The sequence below is a fragment of the Symphalangus syndactylus genome, chromosome 13 (genome assembly GCF_028878055.3).
Source record: "Symphalangus syndactylus isolate Jambi chromosome 13, NHGRI_mSymSyn1-v2.1_pri, whole genome shotgun sequence".
Taxonomy (NCBI): domain Eukaryota; kingdom Metazoa; phylum Chordata; class Mammalia; order Primates; family Hylobatidae; genus Symphalangus; species Symphalangus syndactylus.
In genome coordinates, this window is record NC_072435.2 from 111,758,226 (window position 1) to 111,785,201 (window position 26,976).

Consider the following 26,976-nt stretch of genomic DNA (forward strand, 5'->3'; position numbering starts at 1 on the left):
CTATTATTGAGGAAGGTAAATAAATACATGTTCAGCCCTTGACGTGACTTTATTAGAATGCTTTCCAAACATATGTCAGTAATTAAATTTTTGAAATCTTCTAAAACACATAAATTACACCTCTAGTAGGAGGGATGATACTATCTTCTGTTTCCTAAATGAGTGATGGATCATACCTTCTTTCTCTAAATACGAATTCAATTACTGATCTCCCTAATGATGGATCTGAATGCATGAAATGAACTCTTTTCAACTTGATTCATCCTGCATCAGAGAAGAATAAGATGTATCGCTGCATTTTTCTTCACAGCTTTATGTGACTGCTAACAGGGTCATGTGGTTATCAAAGCCGTTTTCTCACGATTTATTATTAATATGTACTTCTCTATTGTAGTTTTCTCCCCAATCCCATACCTTAAATAAAACATACTGTTAAACATTAAAACTTGAAGTCTGGCTGGGCATGGTGGCTCATGCCTGTAATCCCAGCACTTTGGGACGCCAAGGCGAGTGGATCAGTTGAGCTCAGGAGTTCGAGACCAACCTGGCCAACATGGCAAAACCCGGTCTCTACTAAAAACACAAAAATTAGCCGGGGGTGGTGGTGCAAGTCTGTAGTCCCAGCTACTTGGGAGGCTGAGGCAGGAGAATTCCTTGAACCCAGGAAGCAGAGGTTGCATAAGCCAAGATCTTGCCACTGCACTCTAGCCTGGGTGACAGAGTGAGACTCTGCCTCAAAACAACAATAAAAAACTCAAAGTTTTCTTTAACATTTAAAATAGGCCCAACTTTTAAGTTTTAAAAGAATACTTTTTCTTTCATGTCACCTAATAGACAAAATGAATAAAGGAGGGGAAAAAATGACATTTTTTCTTCCATAACTCTAAGTTTGGCTAAATGTTACAAAGAAATGTATCTGTCCTCCAAAGCAAATTGTATCTTCTAATTTACTATTAAGCACCAGTCACTGAATATTCAGGCAAACCTTCAAGAGGCAGACAGAAAGCCTCACCATTCCATACTCCTGTTCTCTATCCTTTTGACCCTGAGATTCAAATTGATTGGACACACCTACTATACTAAAAATTTTCAGTTTGACAGCTCTAGAGGAAGGCACAGACCATGTGACTACCACAAGGGAGCCCTTGACAGAACAGCATCCAGCTTAGCCCCTTTGGGCAAGTATGCAGACCCCTGCATATAAATTCAGAGAATGTGAAAGGATGGAAACCATTTTCCTCTTCCCAAATATGTATTTAAATACTCTGCTTCCGGAGCTTCATTGTGCAAGCAAGGTTCATTTAAAACAAAAACAAGATTAGGAATCTTCTTCGAAGCCTAGAAGGCTCTACAGTGTCTCGTCTCCACAAACAGTTTTTCCACTGTTTGCCATTAAACTTTCTAACCCAGAGGCTAAAAAAAAGAATCACCATTGTTTTTTGTTTCTTCTTTAATATTTCACACTTAACATTAAACCACTATATCTTACCTTTTTCATTTTTGGGGGAAATACGGTATTTATTATTTCTTTGCTAAGACTAAGTGCAAGTAACTTGGAATCAGACTGTTCTAGCAGCTGCCCCTTTGCAGTGTGACCTTGGTCAAGTTATTTATCCCCATGTATCTCAATTCCTTTAACCAAAATTAGGAGTATCACTACTATTACCACTTAATCTCACAAGGCTACTGTGGGGGATAACAAGACATAAAGACTGTACAAGTAGTTTGCATTAAATGTTCTGCCTTTCTCCTTTAAAATGTGTTCTCAGCACTTTCTATATCTGTGTAATATGATTCCCTAGGACTCCATTTCCTCAGCTGTAAAACCAAAGAAAATAACACAAAGCACCAGGTATGTAGTGAACACTGGAAATAATTTATGTAAAGCATTTGTTAGCACAGTATCTCAAAAAATGCTAGTCCTGACTTACAAATAATAGTTCCTTTTCCTTCCAACTTGAAGCTGTGCTACTGAACACCTTCACGTTGTAGCTTTTGATCCTGCCATTTCAATTTGTCTTTGAGTATACATCTAGACCTGCAAGCTCCAGGAAATAGACTTCCTTTCTGCTGGCCCCTTCCCTTAAAGTTTGAAGAAGATGCCAAGTAATTTAATCCATCCAGAGAAGCTACAGTGGCACCAGATAGTACCATAAAGAATATGCTATAATAGGTTTCAGGTGTTTCTCAATTGCAGTAGTGAGAGATACACTCTAGCCTCAAAAAATTAACAGGAGCCATAGGAGCCGGAAGATTTTAAGTGCTAAAATCCTTGGCAGGGGACAAAATAAAATAATACAAAAGGCACTTAATGGGGGCCAAGCATGGTGGCTCATGCCTGTAATCCCAGCACATTGAGAGGCTGAGGACAGAGGACTGCTTGAGACCAGGAATTCAACACTGGCCTGGACAACATAGTAGGACTCTATCTCTACAATAAATACACAAATTAGCTGGGCACAGTGGCAAACACCTGCAGTCTCTGTTGCTCAGGAGGCTGAGGCAGGAGGACTGCTCAAGCCCAGGAGCTGGAGGCTGCAGTGAACTATCATCACACTACTGCACTCCAGCCTGGGTGACAGAGCAAGGCTTTGTCTTACAAACAAAACAAAACAAAAACTGAAAACTACAAAACGCACTCACTAAAAACAGTCCCAAGGCACACTGATGAATGCTGCAGAAGCAAGGGGTCAAGAGCAGTTGGGAGAAGTTATGTATGAATCACCATAATATTGTGCCAAGTCTGAACTAAGCCCTCAAAAGAAGGCTTGTTTTTGAGGGTTTTTTAAAGCTACTTTTTTAATCTTTAAGTATCAAAACCATGTTTATCTGTAGCCCTGGAATCACACAATTCTAACAAGCAACTATCCCAATTTTTCAGTCATTACTGCCAATTCGGGAAAGCAATTCACCATCTTTTATACATCTTGGGCCCAAAGGGCAGAGCACAAATGGACATAAAATAATGTCTCTGCTACTCTCTGGGTCTCAGGAGTCCTATTTTTAGGGCAACCTCTTCTTATCTTCCATGGCTGCTAGCAAGCACTTTCCTCTCCAGTCAGTGCAGTCTTTCCTTGAGACACCACGGTGACATGTCTGTCTTACTGCTGCTTCCCTCCTCTTGATTCCACCCCAAGGCATCCAAACCTTACAGGCGTGTCAAAGCCCACTTTAACTTCATAAATATCTCTTCTTTACTACAGCCCATATCAGTATCTACCTGTTTTCACCTTTACTTCTTATCATCTATTTAACAAATCAGGATACTAATTATAAGTGTCTTACCTCTAATGGCTTTAAATACTTACGTCTTATCTTCATAATAATACTGAGTTCCTCGGCAGGACTTCGTAAAGTTATTTTACTCATGCCCACTAATGGCCAAAGCAAGATTGTTTTTCTTTGTGAAAAACTACCGTAAGAAGAGCTACTCATAGAATATAGGTAATAAAACAAATATATTAGGAAATTAGTAAATAAGGTAGAACAAGTATTTACAGTGAATATAAAGTATCTTCTTGCTTTCAGTTGACAGTCATATATACATATACTCGGACTGAATGTCGTAACTGTTAAGTAAAAATAAAGGAATGGAACAATGGGCAGAGTTATGTATACCACTGGATATACTATCTGTATAAGAAAGGGAATATATACATACACATTTGTGTACATATGCACAGACTGATCTCTGAAAGGATGGAAATGAACTGGTAATAGGGATTAACACTAGAAGAAAAACTGGGTGGCCAGGCAGTGGATACAGAAGACTTACTTTCTCACCCTATACCGTTTTGTGCTGCTAAATTTTGTACCATATACATGTATTTTCAATTCCAAATAACAAATAGGATAAAACAGAGAGTTTATCTACTGAAAGGAAAACATTTTTTAGGTATACATATTTTAGTAAATTAATAAAATAATTGGCCGGGCACTGTGGCTCACGCCTGTAGTCCCAACACTTTGGGAGGCCGAGGCGTGTGGATCACTTACGGTCAGGAGCTCAAGACCAGCCTGGCCAAGATGGTCTCTACTAAAAATACAAAACATTAGCAGGGCATGGTGGCACCTAACTGTAATCCCAGCTACTCGGGAGGCTGAGGCACAAGAATTGCTTGAACCCGGGAGTCAGAGGTTGCAGTGAGCTGAGATCACACCACTGCACTCCAGCCTGGGCGACAGAGTAAAACTCTGTCTCAAAAAAAAAAAAAAAAAAGAAAAAAAGAAAGGAAGAAAAACAATTAAAATGCTCTGCTGTGCATATGAATTATTATGATAAAGACTCAAACATTCATTCAATCATTTCTTGGGCAATACTAAACGCCAGCCTCTATGCAATTTTGTAAAGAGATAAATTATTTTAACACTTTATAATTCATAATCATTTCTACATATAATTTATAAACATTATTAGTGAAAGCAGAATAAATAACCGAAAAAACAGTGGTTATGAACCTAGAAAGGCCTGAATTTAAATCCAAGATCCTAGACTTTGTAGATGTGTGGTTCTCAGCTCATGACTTAACTTGTCTGAACACTAATAGCCCTCTTAAAAGCAGAGTTCAGCAAATTATAACCCCAAGGCAAATTACATCCTGCCACCCATTTCTTGTAAATAAAGCTTTATTGGAACAATCTATGCCTCTTTGCTTACATATCATCTATGGCTGCTTTCTCAGTACAACGTGAGACCTGACTAGATTTGACAGAGCCCATGTACCCCACAAAGCCAAAAATACTAATTATCTGGTCCTTTACAATAAAAGTTCACCAGCCCCTCCTAAAAGTAAAATGCATACAAACCACATCTACTTTGAAATTGTCTAAGAATATAAAATCTCACGATATGTATCCTACAGCAAAAGAAAAAAGAATAAAAAAGAATAAAAATTTAAAAAAGAATATAAAACTCCACTCCAAGCAGGCAGCAGGTCAAAACTATTTCAGAATGACATCAAGCCATTATTTATCTTTTTCACTCTTTCTCCAAGTGTAGAAGACTACAACACAGCTGTATTAACTTAAGCCAGATATTAAAGAAATTTGCAAAAACAGTGCCGTCATTCTTACTACATTTTGTTTTAAAATATAGTTAATTTAGTTAAAATATAATTATTTATGTTAACATGCAGTGGGTTTATTATTATTATTTTAAAAGTCAGACACAACTTTTCTCAGTTTTATCTGGTGGTGGTGGTGGTGGGTTTTTTTGAGACAGTCTTCACTCTGTCACCCAGACTGGCAGTGGTAATAATTACAGCTCACTGCAGCCTCAATCTCCCAGGCTCAAGCAGTCCTCCCACCTCAGCCTCCCCAGTAGCTGGGACTACAGGCACATACCACCATGCCCAGCTAACTTTTTTAAACCTTTTGTAGAGATGAGGGGGGTCTCACTATATTGCTCAGGCTGGTCTCGAACTCCTAGGCTCAAGGGATTCTCCTGCCTTGGCCTCCCAAAGGGCTCAGATTACGAGCATGGGCTGCCACACCCAGCCTTTTTATTCATTTTATTATTATTATTTATTTTTTTACGACAGGGTCTCTGTCACCCAGGCTGGAGTACAGTGGCGTGATCATGGCTCATTGCAGCCTTGACCTCGTGGGCTCAAGCGATCCTCCTGCCTCAGCTCCCCAAGTAGCTGGGACTACAAGCGTGTACCACCACGGCTAATATTGGTATTTTTTTTTGTAGAGAAAGGGTTTTACCATGTTGCCTAGGCTGGTCTCGAATTCCTGGGCTCAAGCGATTCAACAGCCTCAGCCTTCCAAATTTCCTCCATTTGAATATTTTATCATAAATATTGCTAAGAATCCACATAAACAAAAGCATTCTGGGGTCCTCAATTTTGTTAACAGGTGTTCTGAGATCCAAAAGTTATAGAATAAGCTATACCAAGCTTGTCCAACCCATAAACCATGGGCCGCATGTGGTCCAGAACAGCTTTGAATGCAGCCCAACACAAATTCATAAACTTTCTTAAAACATTTGAGATGTGTGTTTTTTTCTAGCTCATTAGCTACCATTAGTGCTAGTGTATTTCATGTATGGCCCAAGACAATTCTTCTTCTTCCAATATGGCCCAGGGAAGCCAAAAGGTTGGACGTCCTTGTGCTATATTATAACTTGAATGCAACACAGTGGCATGATCAATTAGTCAATGAGAACAATTGGGCACAGGGGACTGACCTTCTTTATATACTTGGCAGAGTTTGGATAAACAGAATAGAGAATATACTTGGACAATCAGTGAGACTAACACCATCCAGCATGCAATTTAAAATAAAAATCTGACAAAAATAACTATAGCAATTAGAAGTTCCCCAAGATACTTAAGAAATTTTATTCAAAAGTTTGAAATAAGGTGAAAGGAGGACAGCTTGTCCTTTCAATGCCATATAGAGAGAAAGGCACATCTGAGGATCATCTAGCCCTCAGGTTCCCAAACCATGTACCAAAGCACACTAGAACACTGCAGCAAATTCACAAGGGTACTATAGGACATTCTAAATTTTTTAGGAAATCAAAGTAACATTTGTCAGAGAACATGCAAACTACTAGCTCAAGTTCACAGTTTCAGTATTAGACTGTACTACCTTACCTTCAATAAAGTCAAATATTTGTGAAACTAGTTTTTTGGTGGTAGCTGTGATACAAAATAAAATCAATGCAGATAGAAAATAAGAGTAGTGATTTCCAACCTGATTCTTTGGTTTGAGTTGTGCAGTGCTCAACAGGCATATATAAGCTATTAACAAGCAACTGCAGCTATTTAAGAATAAATTTTATTGTTTCACTGTAGTATGTGCATTATTTGTTGAAACAGTTACTATCAGTACATAAATACTTATTATTTGTACTTAGTAACTAGAACTGTTAGGTATTTCTTTTGGCCTACAGGAATACCAAGGTATTCCTAGGGCACTATAAAAACAATAAAGTTCAGGAACTTCTGATTTAAGGGAACATAGTTTGCACAATCCACATTTCACTGTTCTTTAAAGGTCACAAATTTAGTGAGGTTTTACATTAATTTGTAGATTTGTGGACAGTAGAAACAGTTTCTGTCCTGACAAAGAGAGAGCCCCTATTACAGCTTGGTACTCCTCAGGACATTAACCACATTTGTAACTAACTCAGCAATCTTATCCTTATATTCTTTTATAAATTTTCTATAAAGTCCTAACTAGTCTAATGCTCCTTAAACTGCTTTTAACATCATACCTGTTCCCTCGCTAATTAATGAGTTATGAAAATGTTTGGCAATTTTTTTTTATATTTGCATTATGATGCTAATTTTGTCTTTTTGTAAACTGTACTTTAGGATGCTGAAGTCCTTTTCTAGTATATCTAGAAATAACTATTTTTAAAAGCCAAAATTTAAAGATTTCACTAATTACCAAGTACTTTGGAGGAATGTATGTATAAGAATATATATAGCATAAAAAAAGATTGTATACATACTCCTGTATTAAAATAGTGGATATATCTATATGTTAGAATATAATTCAACTATCTTATAAGTCTATGTGGTTTTCAACATTTTCTAACATTTAATAAATATATTCAGGCTGGGCACAGTGGCACACATCTGTAATCCCAGCACTTTGGAAGGCTGAGGCACTTGAGTTTGAGATCAGCCCAGAAAACATAATGAGACCCTGTCTCTACAAAAAATACAAAAATTAGCCAGGCATGGTGGCACATGCCTATAGACCCAGCTACTAAGGTGACTGAGGTGGGAGGATCACCTGAGCCCAGGAAGTTGAGGCTGCAGTGAGCTGTGATCCTGCCACTGCACTCTAGCCTGGGCAGCAGAATGAGATCCTGTCTCAAAAAAATAATAAATACATTCAATCCTTTTATAATCAGAAAAATACACAATAGACTTGTTTAAATGTTGGGGATGATCTATGAATACATTCTTTTTTAAAAAGTGCTATTAATGAAAGTTTAAAAAAGTGAATGAGTGAGTGATATAGAATTAAATTCCCTCCGAAGAAACATTTTAGTACTTCATTAAATAGAGGGCTAAGGACAAAAGAATAAATGGCAATATTTGTATAATTAGTTACTTCCAATGACAGACTATGCCAGTAAACTAAATATAGAGATAATAACTTATTTTACTCTCAATTTTCCACTTATTCTTTCTAATTTTCTTTACTTCATGTCAAACATGCTTATCTAGATCACTCTTTTCATTTCAAGCTACAGAAGTGACAAGTGCCTAAGAAGGGGAAAAACTTTCACTTTTGGGGGTATACTTATGAGGAACATGTGAGGAGCAAGCAAAGCAAAAAGCAAATGAGTAAATATGTCTCTACATGTGTTGAATCATGTCCATCCAAATGAGAAAAAATATATAGAACTGTTGGTGGTTTGTGTTGGTGGTTTGTAAGGAACTTGCTTCTTTCCTCACCTGATAACTGACTCTGGATCCACTTCTGTCTGGGTCGCTTTTCACCTAAGCTGCCTCCTTTATTACCCAGAGTTGCTCTCTCATCTTACTATTAAAGATACTTGGCTCAGCACTACTTAGAACTTCCTCTTGTTCGCTTCAGAAGCATATACACAAAAATTGGAACCCTACAGAAAAGATTAACATGGCCCCTGCACAACGATGACATGCAAATTCATGAAGCAATCCACATTTTTAAAATTATAAAAAGAAAAAAAATAAAAAAGAACTCCATATTATGTGTGAAATATTGAAAATGGACTACCACACTTGTAGTGGGTCCTAATAGTCAAAAGGCCTCTTTACAACTACATATGAATATAAGACCAAAGTCAAACCTCTGAAAACATTTGGTCTAAGGGAGGGAATGTTATGGGAGTTCCAGCATCTGCTTTTAATGAATGATTTATAGAACAAAGGACCTGAATATATGTAAACAACATCAAATGATTTGAAAGAGAAATAATAAAATGTTACACACTACTATCCCTAAATTAGGATCATTTAATTTTGACAAGTTGACAGGTTTGATTCATAAAACTGCATAAGGTACTACGAGAACCAAGAAAAATTTATGAAACAGGCTTTCAAAGATTTATCTAGTCATTCATTCAGTCATTTACATTTATTATCTCATTTAATCTTGTGCAGGCCAGGCGTGGTGGCTCATATCTGTAATCCCAGCACTTTTGGAGGCCAAGTTGGGTGGATCACTTGAGGCCAGGAGTTCGAGACCAGCCTGGCCATCTGGCGAAACCGTCTCTACTAAAAATACAAAAATTAGCCAGGCGTGGTGGTACATGCCTATAAGCCCAGCTACTCAGGAGGCTGAGGCATGAGGATCACTTGAACCCGGAATGGAGGTTGCAGTGAGTCAAAATCGCGTCACTGCACTTCAGCCTGGAAGACAGAGCAAGACTGTCTCAAGGAAGAGAGAAAAAAAAGAAAAACCTGCGCAACAAAGTGGACATCATTCCTACTCAGTAGGGTTTAGAAATGAAAAGCACAGAAGCAGAAACATAGCATATGGTGAGTAGACCAGTTTGATTATGCACACTAAGAGCATAATTAAGAATGGGATTTATAATAAAGTCTGAAACTTCTGTCATTTATTTTCAGAGGAGCAGGCTATTGGTTGGCAAATTCAGATCTATCAGGAAAACTCGTAATAATGCATATGTTCATCACTTCCTGAAAATGCTGCACGTACAAAAAGTCATAATTCTTGAGCTAAAAATTTAGAATTCTGAGTATTTATCGTGTGGGTCAGGACAACTGGCCCCTGTTCCTCTGCCTCCCTTTACCTGGTATCACTCTAGCCTCAGTTATAACTTGGTCCCTCAGTACCTTCAACTGATTCTGAAAATGCCTGACGTGTTTAAAGGAGTTACAAGTGGTACTGCATTCCTCCTTAGTTAAAGGAGATCAAATATACAGGATGCCAATGTCTCAAATGAAGACTACACAATGATGTAGCCAGAAGAATTACAAGAGTTCTGAAACATGTAATGCTTGAATTTTATAGCAAGTCAAAGCACAAATACAGAACTCTTGGTTCTGCATCATCTATAGAGCATACCTTGTATTGTACTTCAAACACTGAGCCATGTTCAAACTTACCAGTGTAATATTCCTCAAAGGAAGAATCCTCTAGTTTGAAATGTACTGAATGATTTTATCAATTTTTTACTGTGTATTTTTAGCACCATGTGCTTCTAAGGCTTGGGGAAAAGGGTGAGCCTTTCCACTCTTAAAGTGTCCTTTGGTAACTTACCTTTTTGAACCCACAAAACATGCTTGAAATGATCAAGGAATAATGCACGACAGTACATATTCATTCTACCACCTGAGCATACTCGTGTTCAAGTCAGTATATAGTTCAAGTCATATATAGTAGTATATGCTCTCAGAGAAGGGGTAAATGGAGGGCTGCAGGTAAAGTTGAAAATGTAAAAGTATATACAATCCCAATTTTTCTATTTTCACATATTGTTAAGAGATATCATAATGTCTTGTTTCTTTCACTAAAGAATTCTAGTTGAGTGGGATATTTCAATAGTGAAATTAAAGCCCAAAAATATTATTTATTCAAGAACACAACAAATCATTAGCAGAAAAAAGTTATTTGAAAGAGGTGAACTATTTTCTGATATAAAGCTTAAATTCTAAAATACAAAAATTAGCCGGGCGTGGTAGCATGCACTTGTAATCCCAGCTACTCAGGAGGCTGAAACAGGACAATTGCTTGAACCCAAGAAGCGGAGGTTGCAGTGAGCTGCCAGCATCCAGCCTGGGTGACAGAGCAGGACTCTGTTGCCAAAAAAAAAAAAAAAAAAAAAAAGAAAAAAAGAAAAGAAGAAGAAAAAGAAATGAAGGTGTGGAGATGACATGCAACACTGAAATTGATGTTTTAAATCACAGAGACAAATCCCAAAATTTACCAGCCAACAGCCCAATTCTCTTTTAGTGATAAGTACCCCCTATATATGTGGTCATTTTTTTTTTAAATCTCAGTTAACATGGACATACTTTTAGCCAACTGTTTTCAATTATATATACTGCTATGTCTGTTTATTTTTCTACATTCTCAATAACAGTTAACACTAAAGAAACAATACTACTCAATTTCAAGAGTACATAATTATCCCTGAAATGTTGCCTAACAATGTTCCCTCTAGGGTCCTCTGTGTGCAAATTCCTACTTTATATATGAAGCACATTTAAGATCTCAAAATGTGTTGAGGCTATTTCTACTACAAGAATTGCAATTCACAATCCAGCATGACGGGACAAAGTCCAAAAGTACTGTAGGCTTTCTATTAAAAAATACTCATACTAAAATAAGGGTCACAAACAGCCTAATTGCTCAGACTTGAACAAACCACTCAATAATGAATAACACTGATAAATAACCATACAAAACCAGTAATTATTAGAATCAAAGATCTTAACCCAATTATAAAATAGTTTAAAAGATCATCTTTCAACATCAAGAATCATGAGGAGACTATTTCTATTTTAATGACATAACTCAATTTTTGTTTTATGTTAGATTACTTTTCAAACCTCATTTACCATTTTGATCCTAAAGCATATGAAATACATTTACAAAGGAAAAGTATGTCCTATTCAGTTTAACCCAACCTTTTGTGCTGGGAATTATAGATCTTGAGTAGAAAAAAAAGGTAAAATTATGATGTACACTGGAAACTAAAATAAATGATTTTATATTAAAGATTCAATTTAGGAGTAATGTAGGAATGGGGAAAGGAGAAAGCCTAAATTCTCATCTTCTATAGTATGAATTCAAGAGAAGATTAAAATCATACACACACACACACACACACACACACACACACACACACACACACGACATTAAGAACAGCAGAATAAACATGCTATTGATAAATTTAGAGGTAAAATGCCAGAAGAAACATAAATGTTACTTCAGGGGAGCAACTCAAAGAAGAGAGATGGAATTTAACTTGAATTGCCAGGGAAGACAGAGTGGGTGGGAGAGAAAGAATACGAACAAAGAGAAAATGAGTTTAGACTATGCTAGAACTGTGAAGGGCAACTCTGGCTGGATAAAATGGCTTCTGCTGGGGAGCAGAAATGCTAGACAACGCTTGGGCGATCCCTACACAATTGACACCACATTATGTTCTTCTGTTGGAGAGTGCTTCACCAAAAGCAGTCTAACCAAAGTATATACAAGGGCAGAGTGATTTGAGACAAAAGAAACTACAAGTCAAGAGACACAGGCAGAAGACAACAAAAACAGACCTGACATTCTATCAAGGAGGCAGCTCCATAGTTTCCGTAAAATGTAGTATTTTAATTTAGCAGTTATCCATGATATTCTTTTTTTTTTTTTTTTTTTGAAACAAAGTCTCGCTCTTGTTACCCAGGCTTGAGTGCAACGGTGCAATCTCAGCTCACTGCAACCTCTGCCTCCCGGGTTCAAGTGATTCTCCTGCCTCAGCCTCCTGACTAGCTGGGATTACAGGCTTGCACCACCACGCCCAGCTAATTTTGTATTTTTAGTAGAGACGGAGTTTCTCCATGTTGGTCAGGCTGGTCTCAAACTCCCGACCTCAAATGATCTGCCTGTCTCGGCCTCCCAAAGTGCTAGGATTATAGGCGTGAACTACTGTGCCCGGCCCATGATATTCTTTAACCATAAATATCAAGCTATTATACTTCAATCTTATACAACTGTTAATAAAATCCTAAATGAAGCATGCAAGCCACACTTAACAGGTTCTCAGAGACAGATCTAATAATTTCTACGAACCATACTTAAAAGCTTTATTTCTATAATATCCTTTAACACTCCACAACAAATAGTCATATTGTTATAACATACATTATGCATTTTCAAAATTTTTTCCTTTGACTCCATAAAAGGATAGCAACAGAACCACAATGCTAGTAAACACCATATTTTCAAATTCATACCAAAATCATGGTGATTTCAAACATTTGGTAAGACTACTTCTTTAAAATTAGAAAACAGCTGATGTCATTTTAGGGGTAAAAATCAGTATAGGATATGACATTTCTTATATTGCCATTATGCAGAAAGATTTATAGTAGAAACACCTACCTTATTTAATGCAAATTGTGTATATAAAAACTGATTCATAAATATTTGATTGGCAAGCTTTCTCTAGTACAAGAAATTACCAAAATCATAAAAAATTATCCTTATTTTTTCTAAATATTACTGCCACCGGTTTCACTACTAATAGCAAACAGCTACCATTACACAATAACCAGACGTTAGGTTCTGTATTAGCTACTTTATTTATGCTATCTTATTCAATCCCATAAAATTCATCTACAAAAAAAAGGCAATCTTAAGTAATTTTAATAGAATTTATTTATATAATCTGTTTCTTAACATTTTAAATTGTTTCCTTAAACTAATGAGGAAAAAAATGTTAGAAAAAAAGTGTAAAGTCAACCAAAAGCAAAAATATGAAACTGTATTCTTAACCATCTTTTCAGAAATGAATATTCTTGTCGAAAGAGAAATGTTCTGAAATCTAACTCTAATCTATAATGCTTTCCCCCTGCTGCCAAGTTGCTACACAGATGCCACAGTCAGAAAATTTTACCAAGCGTGATCACACTTTTCAAAGAAAGGACCCCATTTACTAACAGCACACTACGAATCAAACAGGCAGCCATCCCTCAATCACCTCCATTCCCCTTACAATCCTATCATCTGCCTTTCAGCCTTGTTTGGTCACCTCCCAGACCTTCCTTCCTCTTACTGGCCTGTCTCATTTCTCATCATCCTACCTCATTCTGCAAAAAAAGTTCATAAGGGCTGTGAAGAAACATTTGTATAGAGCACTAAAAGTGCATCACGAATAGGTTTTATATAAATGTTAACTCCAAGTATATAATAAAGATCTTTTATGTCTATACATTTTTTAAAAGATGGTACCCTCCTTGACAAAGGATGGCACGCAATGTCAAGTTTTACATCCTAAAATACGTATCAGGTTCCCCTCCCAGTAGTACAAAGTAGTTCCTTCCATTCCAACATGACACTCCCTTTAAATAACAACTATAAATTATGAAGAAGATATTAAAATCTGCAAAAACCTGAGTTACCAAATGCGGGCAGATCCTGAGGGAGGGGCAAGAGTTTACCACCAGAAGGAGGAAATGGCACTGAATCAATCATCCTCATTCTCATCACAGTTGTCCACCTACCCCTCCACCCCCGTTTTTAAACAGTTTGTAGCATAGGGCAGACTGAACCACAATAGCTAAAACTGAACAGAAACCCGACCTTGATTCTTAGAGGCGAAGAACCAGAGGACTGAGTTAAACAGACCACAGCTGCCGAAAATGAGAATAGAAATTCTGGAAAGAAGAGAATCAGAGACACAAACTCTGCTCAAATCTCTGGCCAATTCCTAAATTATGTGCATGGTGCAGGCTCTCAACAGCCCTTGGAAGGCTAAAACAGTGGTTTTCAACCAGGGGTGACTTGCCCTCCCAGGGAAAATCTGGCACTATCTGGAGACATTTTGGGTTGTCACGACTGAGGGATGAGGGTGTGACTGGCATCAGGTAGGGAGAGATCAGGGATGCTGCTGAAAATCCTACAACGCACAGGACAGCTCTCACAATTATCCAGCCCATGAATCAACAGTGCCAAGGCTGAGAAACCCTAGGATAAAAGAAGTAAAGAAATTTCAGCTTCTGCCCACCACAAAAGAGACAATAGTTTGGAGTCTGAATTAAGCCAAAGTTAACTCCTTGCTTAAAAAAGAAAGAAAAGAAAAGAAGAGAGGGGAGGGGAGGTGAAACCAAAATTCAGCCAAAATTAACTCCTTGCTTAAAAAAGAAAAAAAAAAAAAAAAAGGAGAAAAGAAAAGGCCAAAACAACAACGCGTTCAAAGATAACAGAATCCAGAGTCTCCACACTATATCATTGTTCAGAATATAATTCAAAATTATTCAACATATGAAAAAACAAGAAAAATCTAACCCATATTCAAGAGAAAACACAACCAATGGAGAAAATCCAGATTTTTTTTAGTAGCAAAAAATCTGTAAGCAATTATTGTAAGCAGCTTAAGGACATAAAGGAAAATGTGCTGACAATGAATAAACAAATACAAAATGACAGCTGAGAAATGGAAATGATAAAAAAAGGTCCAATGGAAATTATGGAACTGAAAACGACAATATCGAAAATAAAATATACACTTTCCAGTTATTTAAATCTTTTTTTAAAATCTGCCTTCTTTTATGTCCACACCATAGTAATGTTCACTAAATTCTTTTCTATAAAGATGGGATCTCACTGTGTTGCCCAGGCCAGACTTGGACTCCTGAACTCCTGGGCTCAAGCAATCCTCCTGTCTCAGTCTCTCAACTAGCTAGGACTATATGCCTATGCCACAGCACCCAGTGATTTTCACTAAATCTTGACTATAATAATATAAACCAGAAACTAAATGGAAATGAAAAGGATGATATCATCTAAACAAACATTTGATATTATTAAACCAATGGGTTCAGTCTGAAAACATACCATAAGTATTACAGTATCCTTTTAGGATTAATAATAGAGGTGGCAGAAATATATGGTAGACTATAACAGGAATTCATAAGTAATAATCTCAAGATTCTTAAATTTTTAAGCCACACTGGAAAATTAATTTATCCTTAGTACAGCTGAAATTTTCCAAATTAAGACAACATTCCCCTCTCGCCTACACAGATGAACTGTTTTCTCATTTTGTAAATAAATACAAAATAAATATGGAAATGAAAAAATATAGTAATAGCATAAAAATAGGAGCAGTCACTTCCCTCAGACAAGTCTGTTTTTAACTTGCCATAAAATTTCCCCCATGTTACTGAGATGCCATGAAAAAAGAATGGAAACAACCTTCCAGCATATTCATTTTTACACTTTCTCTAAATTCTAAATACTTCAGCAAAGTATGCCAAATTTAGCTACATTTACAAAGCAGAGGATAAAACATTCCTTTTTAAATGTAGTCAAATTCTAGAGTAATCCATTTCATTAATCTATGAGAATGATCTAGTTGATATACTGCAATATCATTCTATGGTACTTAAGCTTAGTCTATTATTTGGTCAGAAAAACATACCATGAACAATATCCTAAATGAGGCTGAGATATGAGTAAACTGAACAGTACTTCCCTCATGCTACCAAAAGGTTAAACTTTGAACCTTTATTCATTCATGCTCTGAAGCTTCAACCGACTTTGTTTCCAACATGGAAAGTGGCTTTCGGCCAAGACACCTTAAGCAAAGGTGAATAGGTGGTCACCTCTGTAATAAAAACTGAAATTAACACCTCAACTCCCATTTGGTACCTACAATTTCTCCTCCCATTTGCTGATCTGATTATGAGTATCGTTACTCAAGTTAACATAATCCTTCCCTCTCTACAAACATGTTCTTTTAAAATTTTCCAATTCTTGGGAAGAATTATATCAAATCTCTTGCAGTGGTGAATACAAGAGTTACTTTCTGCTTACAGCAGAACTAAATACAATGAAGGTAACATGCTCTGAGTGGTAGAGAAAAAAAGAATGAAAGATATGGATATATACAGAGACATACATAGACAGGACATGTCCAGACTTCACTAACTTCACTTCATTTAGAGAATCAGAGAATCGGAAAGCTAAAAGACAATTTAGAAATAAATGCTAACACTGAAGTCCCAAAGGATTCGCTAAGTCCCCCAAGGTCAAATAGTTAATGGAAGATCATCTACATTTCCGGATGAACGGTCTACTGAACAAGGAGAGATTTGTTTCGAGCTTAGTTTCAGTTATTTAGCAGGAATTTAAAAAGGAATTACAATAATGGTATTCTCTCGACCTCTCCAGTATATTAAAAAACAAGGTATAGGTCAGGCGCAGTGGCTGATGCCTGTAATACCAGCACTTTGGGAGGCCAAGGCAGGTGGATCACCTGAGGTCAAGAGTTCGAGACCAGCCTGGCCAACATGGTGAAATCCCGTCTCTACTAAAAAGACAAAATTAGCCAGGTGTGGTGGTGCATGCCTGTGATCCCAGCTACTTGGGAGCTGAGGCAGAAGAATTACTTGAACCTGGGGGACGCTGCAGTGAGCTGACATCACGCCTGTGCACTCCAGCCTGGGCGACAGAGCAGAACTCTGTCTCAAAAAAAAAAAAAAGAATTAAAAAACAAGGTATATCTTTAACTATCAAAAAGAATTAAAAAAACAAGGTATATCTTTTACTATAAGGTATTTTCAATCCTTCTTGAAAATAGCACATATTTAAATATATTTTACTTTAAAGTGTAAAAATCAATAATTATTGTTGACATATACTGTTTAGACCACTAATAGCACAAATGAAAAATAAAAAGTAACAGTCATAACTTCTTTTAAGTTATTAAGAAAAAAAGAAAAAACTAGAACAGTTAGATAGAAAGCAAATGCTGTATTTATCATCACCTCTGGTTGAAGTGGTCTTTCAATTTAACATTCCCCTATATATGTTTATGAAACTACAGAGCAAAGTACCTGGTACATGGAAGATACTTTTTAAAATTATAGCTACTACTATTAAGCTTTATCACATGCCCTTATTAAGTGTTTGTCTGCTCCCTTCCTGGAATCAACAGTTTTGTGTTTTGCAGCTACTTGTAAAAACTATGGCAAGAGCTCTACATTCAGTATCTTCACTTCAACTCCCATTTATAACGCAAGCTACTGCAATCTGAATTTCACCACTTGAAACTGCCAATGTTATAGTCACCATGACTACATAATTGCCAAATCTAATAGTCTTTATAGTACATGTTTTACATGCCTCTATGGCAGACACAGCTGATCAATCTTGAAACTTTAAAATCCCATGGTTCTGGTAACACCAGTCTCTCTTGGTTCTCATTTCCAGTTGACTCTTCAGTCTCCTTTATGTATTCTTGTTTGTCTACCCATTCTACAAATGTTGATGATCCCCAAGACTCTAACTTCATACCTCTTCTCACTTTTCACACAATCCCCAAATATATTCAAATGGCAGAATACTGTAACTCCCTCAGATAGACTCTCAAAAAATGACTAAATATTTTATAGAACTACAAAAAAAAGCTGTAAAACTATTATGCATGATTATGTAAGTCCAAATTGTCCCATTAATATTTATCTATGGATTTCCCATCAGCAAGCCCTTATTAACAGATAGGCACCACATGTGCAAAGTAAATTTATGAGTAAAACAGAAAAAATTATAGATAGCTACTGATCTCATTTTTCTGGACACTAAAAAGAGGCTTGTTTTACCGTTCACACTTGAAGTGTCTGCTCACCTTCTACACTAGGGATCCCTTCTCTGCCTTCTTATCTGGGCATCTCTACAAACTAAATAACACAGATGACTGGGCTCTAACAGAGTCTGGGCAAAAAGAGGAGGATGGAGAGAAGGCACACCACTCAAGAACAGGGCAGGTTTGCCCATGAGTCAGTGATAGCAAATTAATTCAGAAAATAGAGGAGCAGGTTGTTATCTTTGACGAGATAAAGGGGAGGATGAAGAAAGGAAAGGAAGGGAAAGTTTCAAAATGCTAAATATGGTTCTCCCACATCAAAACATTTCTGGTATGAGCTAATAATGTAGTTACACAAAATACACGCTTTGCTATTAAACCAAAAAAACGTATTTACATTTCTTAAATATGTATGTTAGGTAATGTAAGAAAATAAAAAAGAAGTTTCAAAAAGTCTGAAGTTAAGAGAAGAGAAGACAAAAACCATAGTGAAAGTAATATATTTTCAGTGTGTATGGGTATATGTGTGGTGGGGGGGTGTGTGCACATGTGCTATCAGCACATACAAAAGTAATTAGAATATCTGAAAACATGTGATGCTCTCTGGAGTATCACCCAAGTGCAGAGTAGATTTGCCCAAGAGTCAGTGACAGCAAATTAACCCAGAAAATGAATTAGCAAGTTGCTATTTTTGTTAACTTAGCTTCTGTATACCTGATACCAGAAAAGATCAAAGGCCCACTGTTATTGAGGGCAATAAACTGTTTCCTAAAAATGACATTCAAAGACTAAAGTGTATAGATTTCAAATTCTCCAGTAATAAAATGTGGATTGAGATTAAATTAGAAAACAAATGCCTTCCCAAGAGAGAGAACCTGAATGACTGGAATAATTTCCAAATGATTTTCACTGGTTTGTTTTAAAACATATTCTGAATGCAAAAGCTTTTTTTCAAGTTCAACCTAGACCTTAGAAAACAGAAATTTTGTATTTTGATTTTAGTTGTCACCACTAAACTTTTGGGCAAACCCAAAGTTGTCTTTTCTACTTATTCTTTTCCCAAGGATATGAATAACAAAAGATGTCAATATAGACAAAAAAATTATATTGAATGAATTTCTATGTTTCTAAAACTACCTAATCAAATACATATATTTAATATATAATATGTAAATAATCTATTTTAGAATTCTCCTGAACATCAACTCATATCAAACATTAAGAACTCTTTTAGGAGTCCATTAGTAAATGAAATCATAGCACAAGAACTTTAAAGGAGTACAGAAAGAAATTACAGTACAAAAAATCATATGCTATTATTCTAACAGGGAGAACTCATTCATCAGTATTTTTTCACCACGATTAGAATATCTAAAATATGCACTATGACAAATCAGTAATACTAATAATCAGTAATATCCTAACATATACTATCTATATGCTAGGATTATAGACATTATATATAGATACTATATGCTAGTATTATACTATACTGAGAAATAAGAGCTTTTCTAAAATGTAAATTTGTACATTTAATTTGTTTAGCACTGGGCAACAGGTTTTCCTCTCCATTAGTCACTCAGTGGATCTGTACCAATGTACCAAAAAAGACACAATTAAACTTAAGAAAAATTAATTTAATTCATTTCTTTCTCTCAACTAAATTATAAATTGCCACATAAATTATCTAATTTAATCATCACTATAACCCTCTAAGACATTATGATTTTCAACTCAATAATAATAAAAATTCAGCTGAGATAAACAGTTTGTCCAAAATCTAACTTGCAAGTAGAAGAATAAGATGTGAACCCAATTCTCTTCTAATGCTAAATACTCTCCTCCACAGCATGACTGTCCATTTAAAACTGTCCATCTCAGGCATGACTACTGAGATCCTATTTCAACATCTACCAAGAGGCTCTATTTTCCACTCAGAGAATAAAAGGAGGGAAAGTCATCATACCTAATATAGTTTTATTAAAGCAAATGCCAATTTTTAAATTCACCTTTGGTTTAAATGTTTTCTAATTGTTAAGCTTTTCTGAAATACTGTTTCAAAATAATTTACATTTCTGCACTGAAGGAAAACAAAGTCCCATATTCAATCATGAACATAAAGTCTAAAATCCATTCAATTACAGTGCTCAGATATCAGCAGCCTCCCATTTATACTGAATCAAATTCCCAAATACATTACATGCATTATTTACATCAGGCTTGCTAAAGTTATGAAGATTTTTGGAGCCGAAATGAGCTCCAAAGAGCTCATTTGTTTGTATATAAAGATAGAGTTTGTATATAAAGATATAAAGATCTACAAACTCTATATAAAATAGGCTGACAACTATATTTGACTTTTTAACATTTTTTTTACTATTAACATACTAACTGCTACTCCTTCAACCCCTACTTTATATCTACATTTCCTCTTCATCCCCAAATGGCTGTCAAATCATCCTGTATTTTATGATCTAAAGCTATTTTATGACTAGCTCATTTAACTCACCAGTGACCAGTGACACAATTCATGTTAGGCATGAACAGACGTACTCAGAATGATAAAGAAGGTCACTGGGATAAAGCACTCCATATTTAACTCTGCAGAGTCATAAACATAAAAGCCAAATTTAAACCACTCAGAAAAGTTAAATTTAAGTCCTCTGTAAACTTAAGGAGAATGCTAAGATTAAAAGTAAAAACCAAAGGCCAGGCACAGGGGCTCGCACCTGTAATCCCAGAACTTTGGGAGGCCAAGGTGGGTGGACTTCTTTGATCTCAGGAGTTCAAGACCAGCCATGGCAAAACCCTGTCTTTACAAAAAATTTAAAAATGAGCTGGGTGTGGTGGTGTGTGCCTACAGTCCCAGCTACTTTGGGAGGCTAAAGTGGGAGGATTGCTTGAACCCGGGAGGCAGAGGTTGCAGTGAGCCAAGATCACGCCACTGGCACTCCTGCCTGGGTAACAAAGCAAGACCCTGTCTCAAAAAATTAAAAAAGTAAAAATAAATAAAAGTAAAAACCCATGAAACACATTAGTTAAGCCGAGTCTATACATACATATATATAAGGGAAAAAAAATCCCATTTCATCAGTCAAAGTATCTGTAAACAGAATCAAACCTTTACACACCCATACACATTGCTACTTTTTAAAGGATTTTGAATGTAATGAAAAGGAAAATGCTTCAAAGAAGTTTATGGTGATTTGACAAAGAAAACTTCTGGTCCCTAATTTATCTGATTTGAAAATTTTCATAAATTATGTTTGGTTAATGAGAAGATTCCACAACCATTTCATTAAAGATTTAAGGCAGACAGGTTGAGTGAGAAGACTACTAATTAAGTCTCTGCTAGAAACTAGGAAAGTTAAGCAAGCAAAGGTTTCTAATGAGGCAGGAGTTTCCAGCTGAAATTTTGCAACCAAAAGAAAAGGCCTAATCTTAAAACTACTATGTAAGGCTTCAAGGGCTCTAATCTGCACCCAGTACCTGGGACACTTAGGGCAAGTACACTGATAATAAAACAAAATCTAAATTGAATACCATGCTCATCAATAATGAATATTCACCATCAACTTATGATTCCAATTATGTGTATGCTACATTCAGAGGTAGCCAAAGTAAATTTTAAATTTTGAGGGTTTTGTTTTCCGATTCTGGTGTGACTGATCTAAAATTCCACGTCTGTATAGTATCAAGGACTGCATTTAAACACACACATATGATGGCTAAAAGTTTAGGATTGTTTAGGAAAGTAATTCACAGTTTTGGTTTTACAATCGTCAAAGATGTGTTGATCTTCTTTAAGGGGCACCAAAGAATTCCACAAAAATTGTCACCATCTCTTCACTGGTTTTAAACTTACTCCATATAACACTTTTAAAAAATTAATGATGAGGCCGGGCGCAATGGCTCGCACCTATAATCCCAGCAGTTTGGGAGGCCAAGGTGGGCGGATGGCTTGAGTTCAGGAGTTCGAGACCAGCCTGGGCAACACAGCAAAATCCCATCTCTACCAAAAATACAAAAAATTAGCCAGTGTGGTGGCATACACTTGTGGTACCAGCTACTTGGGAGGTTGAGTTGGGAGGATCACCTGAGCCTGGGAAGTCGAGGCTGCAGTGAGCCAAGATGGCGCCACTGTACTCCAGCCTGGGTGACAGAGTGAGACAAAGCCTCAAAAAAGGAAAAAAAAAAAAAAAAAAAAAAAAAAGGAAAAAAAGTCAAAGATGAGGAAGGAAAATGGAAAATAACAAAACATTATCTTAATTCCAAATAGTATAGTAATATGTGGCTTGAACATGAGTATATTGGCAATCACCTTTCTAATCAATCTTTAATATTGAATATAAATTTAATAATATAGTATTTAAGAACACTGTGATCCAGGAATCTATTTGAGTATATCTAAACTACTAACATTATTAGGAAATAAATAAATCAATAAGCTGTTCTCCCACCCACAAGGCCAAAGAAACCAAAAAGCCAAGAGCATTATAAAGGCTCACCTCTTGTTGACTGGCTTTTCATCCTTTTCGTAGGGTCGGACAAACCATTTCCCAATCCTAACGAAGTTCTTATCCATTAGGCACCTAAAATAATTACATCAAGAATTACTTTTATAGTATCAGTAACAAATTAGTAAGTTGCTGAAGCAATACACCAGATGAGATACATCATCAAAAATAAAAACAACACCAATTAAACTATCAAAATGTTTTATCACTTAAAATTTTTACGTTATACTTTCTGAAAGAACTCTCGGACACTGGGCACAGATTCTTATGCCCATGTAAAAAAGAAAATGTAAACAAAAGTAAGCAAAATAAATTGATTGATGTATTTCTAAAAATCTTACACTTCAGAATTACTTCAAATAAAATCACACTTCTGCATAATTTCAATTCTTGCATCATCAAGAATGTTAGGAATACAGCATTTCTTAAGAGAACTTCAGAGATATTCGTCCAAGCCACTGACACCCATCTTTCAAGTTTTTTGTTTTTTTGTTTTTTTTTTGAGACAGAGTCTCTGTTGCCTAGGCTGGAGGGCAGTGGTGCAATCTTGGCTCACTGCAACTGCCACCTCCCAGGTTCAAGTGATTCTCCTGTCTCAATCTCCCAGGTAGCTGGGATTATGGGCGTGCATCACCATGTCTGGCTAATTTTTGTACTTTTAATAGAGATGGGGTCTCACTGTGTTGGCCAGGCTGGTCTCAAACTCCTGGCCTCAATTGATCCACCCACCTCGGCCTCCCAAAGTGCTGGGATTACAGGTGTGAGCCATCGTGCCCAGCCCATCTTGCAAGTTTTAATGCTGGCTTTTTAAATTTTTTTTTTTTTTGGCTTTCCATGTGATAGGCAATACTTTTTACATGACAAGGATCTCAGTGACAAAAATACAGCACAGCTTTATCTTAGGTATTTTCTTTTTGTAGGCACAATAAAGCACTTGATTATGGCTTTGTGAGCAACAAGGAATTGCAATTGTGTCTTCTATAATGAATATCTGCTTTATTCATATACAAGCAGTGGCCCACTTGTTTCCATGCCACTTGTGTATGTCATTTTAATGTCAAACCACAAGGCACTCTAACATGTCTTTTTGAAGACATGTTAAATGGCAAGTGAACCCAACTCTTGTAACAATAACATATACAATTCAGCAGAACTGACAACACAGAGAGTTATGACCAAGTTCACTCATGTGCAGGCAAATGACAACTGTATCTTAACTGCCACCTGGCCAACTGTGGATGTCATGGATTGTAAGGAGTATAACTGATTTTAAAAACATAAAAATGAGGCTGGGTGCGGTGGCTCATGCCGGTAATCCCAGCACTTTGGGAAGCTGAGGCAGGCAGATCACCTGAGGTCAGGAGTTCGAGACCTGCCTGGCTAATATGGTGAAACCCCGTTTCTACAAAAAATGCAAAAAATTAGCTGGGTGTGGTGGTGCACGCCTGTAATCCCAGCTACTCGGGAGGCTGAGGCAGGAGAATCACTTGAACCTGGGAGGCAGAGGTTGCAGTGATCTGAGATCACGCCATTGCACTCCAGCCTGGGCAACAAGAGTGAAACTCCATCTCAAAAAAAATAAATAAATATAAAAATAAAAACAAATAAAAACATAAAAATGTGGGGGGAAATGGGGGAAATATGCACATTTGGAACTAGTGAAATACAGTTATCGCTAACAGTATTCAATAAAATTCTACATATTCGGTAAGAAAAGATGTCAGAACACTGAATGTAATTCTTCTATACAAGGTCCTACCTACCAGCAAAAGAGTTATATAGCAATTCTTTATTCCATATTGAGGCAATTCTGCACATGGCTTTTGCCTCTGTAATTTCCACACCATCAAAGAGGATGGAAACAATTCAAGCCCTCACCCAACTCATTACATGTTAGATGGGTTAGTAAATGGTAATAGTTTCTGATGACCACAACGGAACTCCTTTTGGGCAGAGTCAATTCGGAGAACCAATGTACCAAAAAGTCACTGGGCTCCACTGGTTTTACTTTGAAAATAAATTTCTACTGCGATCTTCGTTGTTCACAATGAAGAAAGAGTAACCAAATCTGCTTTCCTAAGCTTATAAGTTTAAAAAAAAAAAATGCGTTTCAGGGGTAAGGACTGTGACTCCATTAAATTTAGAATAGGAAATATGGCACACTCACCCAAGGAGGAAGTATTCAAGAAGCAAAACTGAAAAAGTATCTCCACAGTTTATTCACTAGCTAACAGACTTAACTATATTTTTATTAGAGTACATATAAACATATTTCCACTAGAACTCTAGTGTTTGATACCAAGTTTCTGCAATAATATTATCAATAACTGCTACCAGAATCACTATACCACCACTACCTGGTTGATTACCAGGCACAGTACCTCATTTAACTCTTGTAATAGTAATAAAAGATAAGTGTTACAATGGCAATTTTTATAGATGAAGAAGCTGAGGCACAGTGAGAATGTCATCCAGATAATAAACAGCAGAGCTGCACACAAGCCCAGGTATATCTGATCACCGAGCCAGGACATTTAATAATTAGCATACACCAACTGTCATGCTGTCAGATTTTCCCAATTCTTTCCTTATTTCTCAAGTCCAAATGTACCTTGTAAATTACAGGTCTATTTAACGTGATAATGTTTCTTTATTCTCCAAAAGCCATTGTTAAATTGAAGGTATATCTTAAAATTGATAATGCTGAGAATAAAAGCAATAAGGCACGTAACAGGTATGGAGTCACGTCAAACACTGAACAGTCTTCCAGTAACACACATCCTCACTTAGTAAATACTGTTTTAAAAAATATTCATTTCCTCATGTCCTGAAGGTCAGAATTCAAAAGAACCATTTATTCAGTAACAAATCATAAATTTACAGTGTACAGAAAGAAAAACCCAAGGCTATAGACAGTATAATATGAAATAAAAGCAGATAAAATATCTGTGACTAAGAAGGACAATGTGTGAAAGTTTATTTGTTCTTCTATCAAGTAAAAGTCACAAATTCTATATACTGGACTTCATTCCAGAAAAAACAAACAAGGTCTGAGGGTAAAAGAGCAGTGCACAGTCAAGACCACTCAAGGACAAAAGCAAAAGGCAAAAAGGATGATGAAAACGCTGAGAGTCCAGCACTGTGTGAAGAGAGCTTCTTGAGTTCCCGCTGCAGGTCATATTTCTTCGTCAGGCAATGTTAACAAAAGGTTGTTATACACAAAACAGCCATGGAAAATACTGATGCTTCAATCTGAAACCATGTGTTTCCAAATGAGAGTCACAAATAACTTACATGATTTTTCATTTGCTAATGAGTTTCTCTGTGATCAATGATTTCCCACACAATGAAAGGAAAACATGACAGCAGAGAATTGCATGAAGTAGTGTTTTTACTCAGTTTTTTAAGCACTGGGGCAGAGATGGGAGATACACACACACAGTCCCTCCAAGATTAGGCAGTATAGAAGTATTTCCACATGGTTATAAGAGGAAATGAGAGAGAAGGTGTGCCTTTGCTAAGGAAGACCTAATTGATACAAGGGAATATGCTGGCTCAACAGTAGCCTATATAGAGGCACAAAGTCCTTGGTTCTCAAACGTTTTTGGGTCATGGATCTATAGCTTTAAAAAAAAAAATAGGCTGGGCACAGTGGCTCACCCCTGTAATCCCAGCACTTTGGGAGGCCGACACGGGTGGATCACCTGAGGTCAGGAGTTTGAGACCAGCCTGGCCAACATGGTAAAGCCCTGTCTCTACTAAAAATACAAAAAGTACCCGGGTGTTGTGGTGGGCACCTGTAATCCCAGCTACTCGGGAGGCCGGAGCAAGAGAATCGCTTGAACCCAGGAGGTAGAGACAGCAGTGAGCCAAGATCACATCACTGCATTCTGGCCTGGGTGAAGAGAGAGACTCCATCTCAAAAAAAAAAAAAAAAAAAAAAATTAATGAGCCAGGCATGGTGGCTCAGGCCTGTAATCCCAGCACTCTGGGGGGCCAAAGTGGAAGAACAGCTTGAGGCCAGGAGTTTAACACCAGACAACATAGTGGAACCCTGTATCTACAAAAAAAATACAAAAATTAGCTGGGTGCAGTCATGCACACCTGTAGTCCCAGCTACTCAGGACTCAGGGAGCTGAAGTGGACAGATCACTGGAGCCCAGGAGGTCAAGGCTGCAATGA

General features: G+C 36.8%; 1 protein-coding gene and 1 non-coding gene across 5 annotated transcripts in view; one reads left to right on the forward strand and one right to left on the reverse strand.

Annotated features, from left to right (window-relative positions):
• The window catches only part of MED13L (mediator complex subunit 13L), a 327,929-nt gene that overhangs the window by 115,118 nt on the left and 185,835 nt on the right, over positions 1-26,976 (reverse strand). For 3 of the 4 annotated variants that reach the window (XM_055236713.2, XM_055236712.2, XM_055236715.2), the window contains one exon: positions 22,786-22,869. In XM_055236713.2, the coding sequence (XP_055092688.1) occupies positions 22,786-22,869 (84 nt within the window). Of the gene's footprint in view, positions 1-20,786; positions 22,486-22,785; positions 22,870-26,976 lie in introns of those variants that run through there. The other variant, XM_055236716.2, reaches the window with a different exon arrangement.
• Positions 8,553-8,659, forward strand: LOC129461419 (U6 spliceosomal RNA). Its single transcript, XR_008650552.1, has one exon. It is a non-coding gene; the product is annotated as a U6 spliceosomal RNA (small nuclear RNA).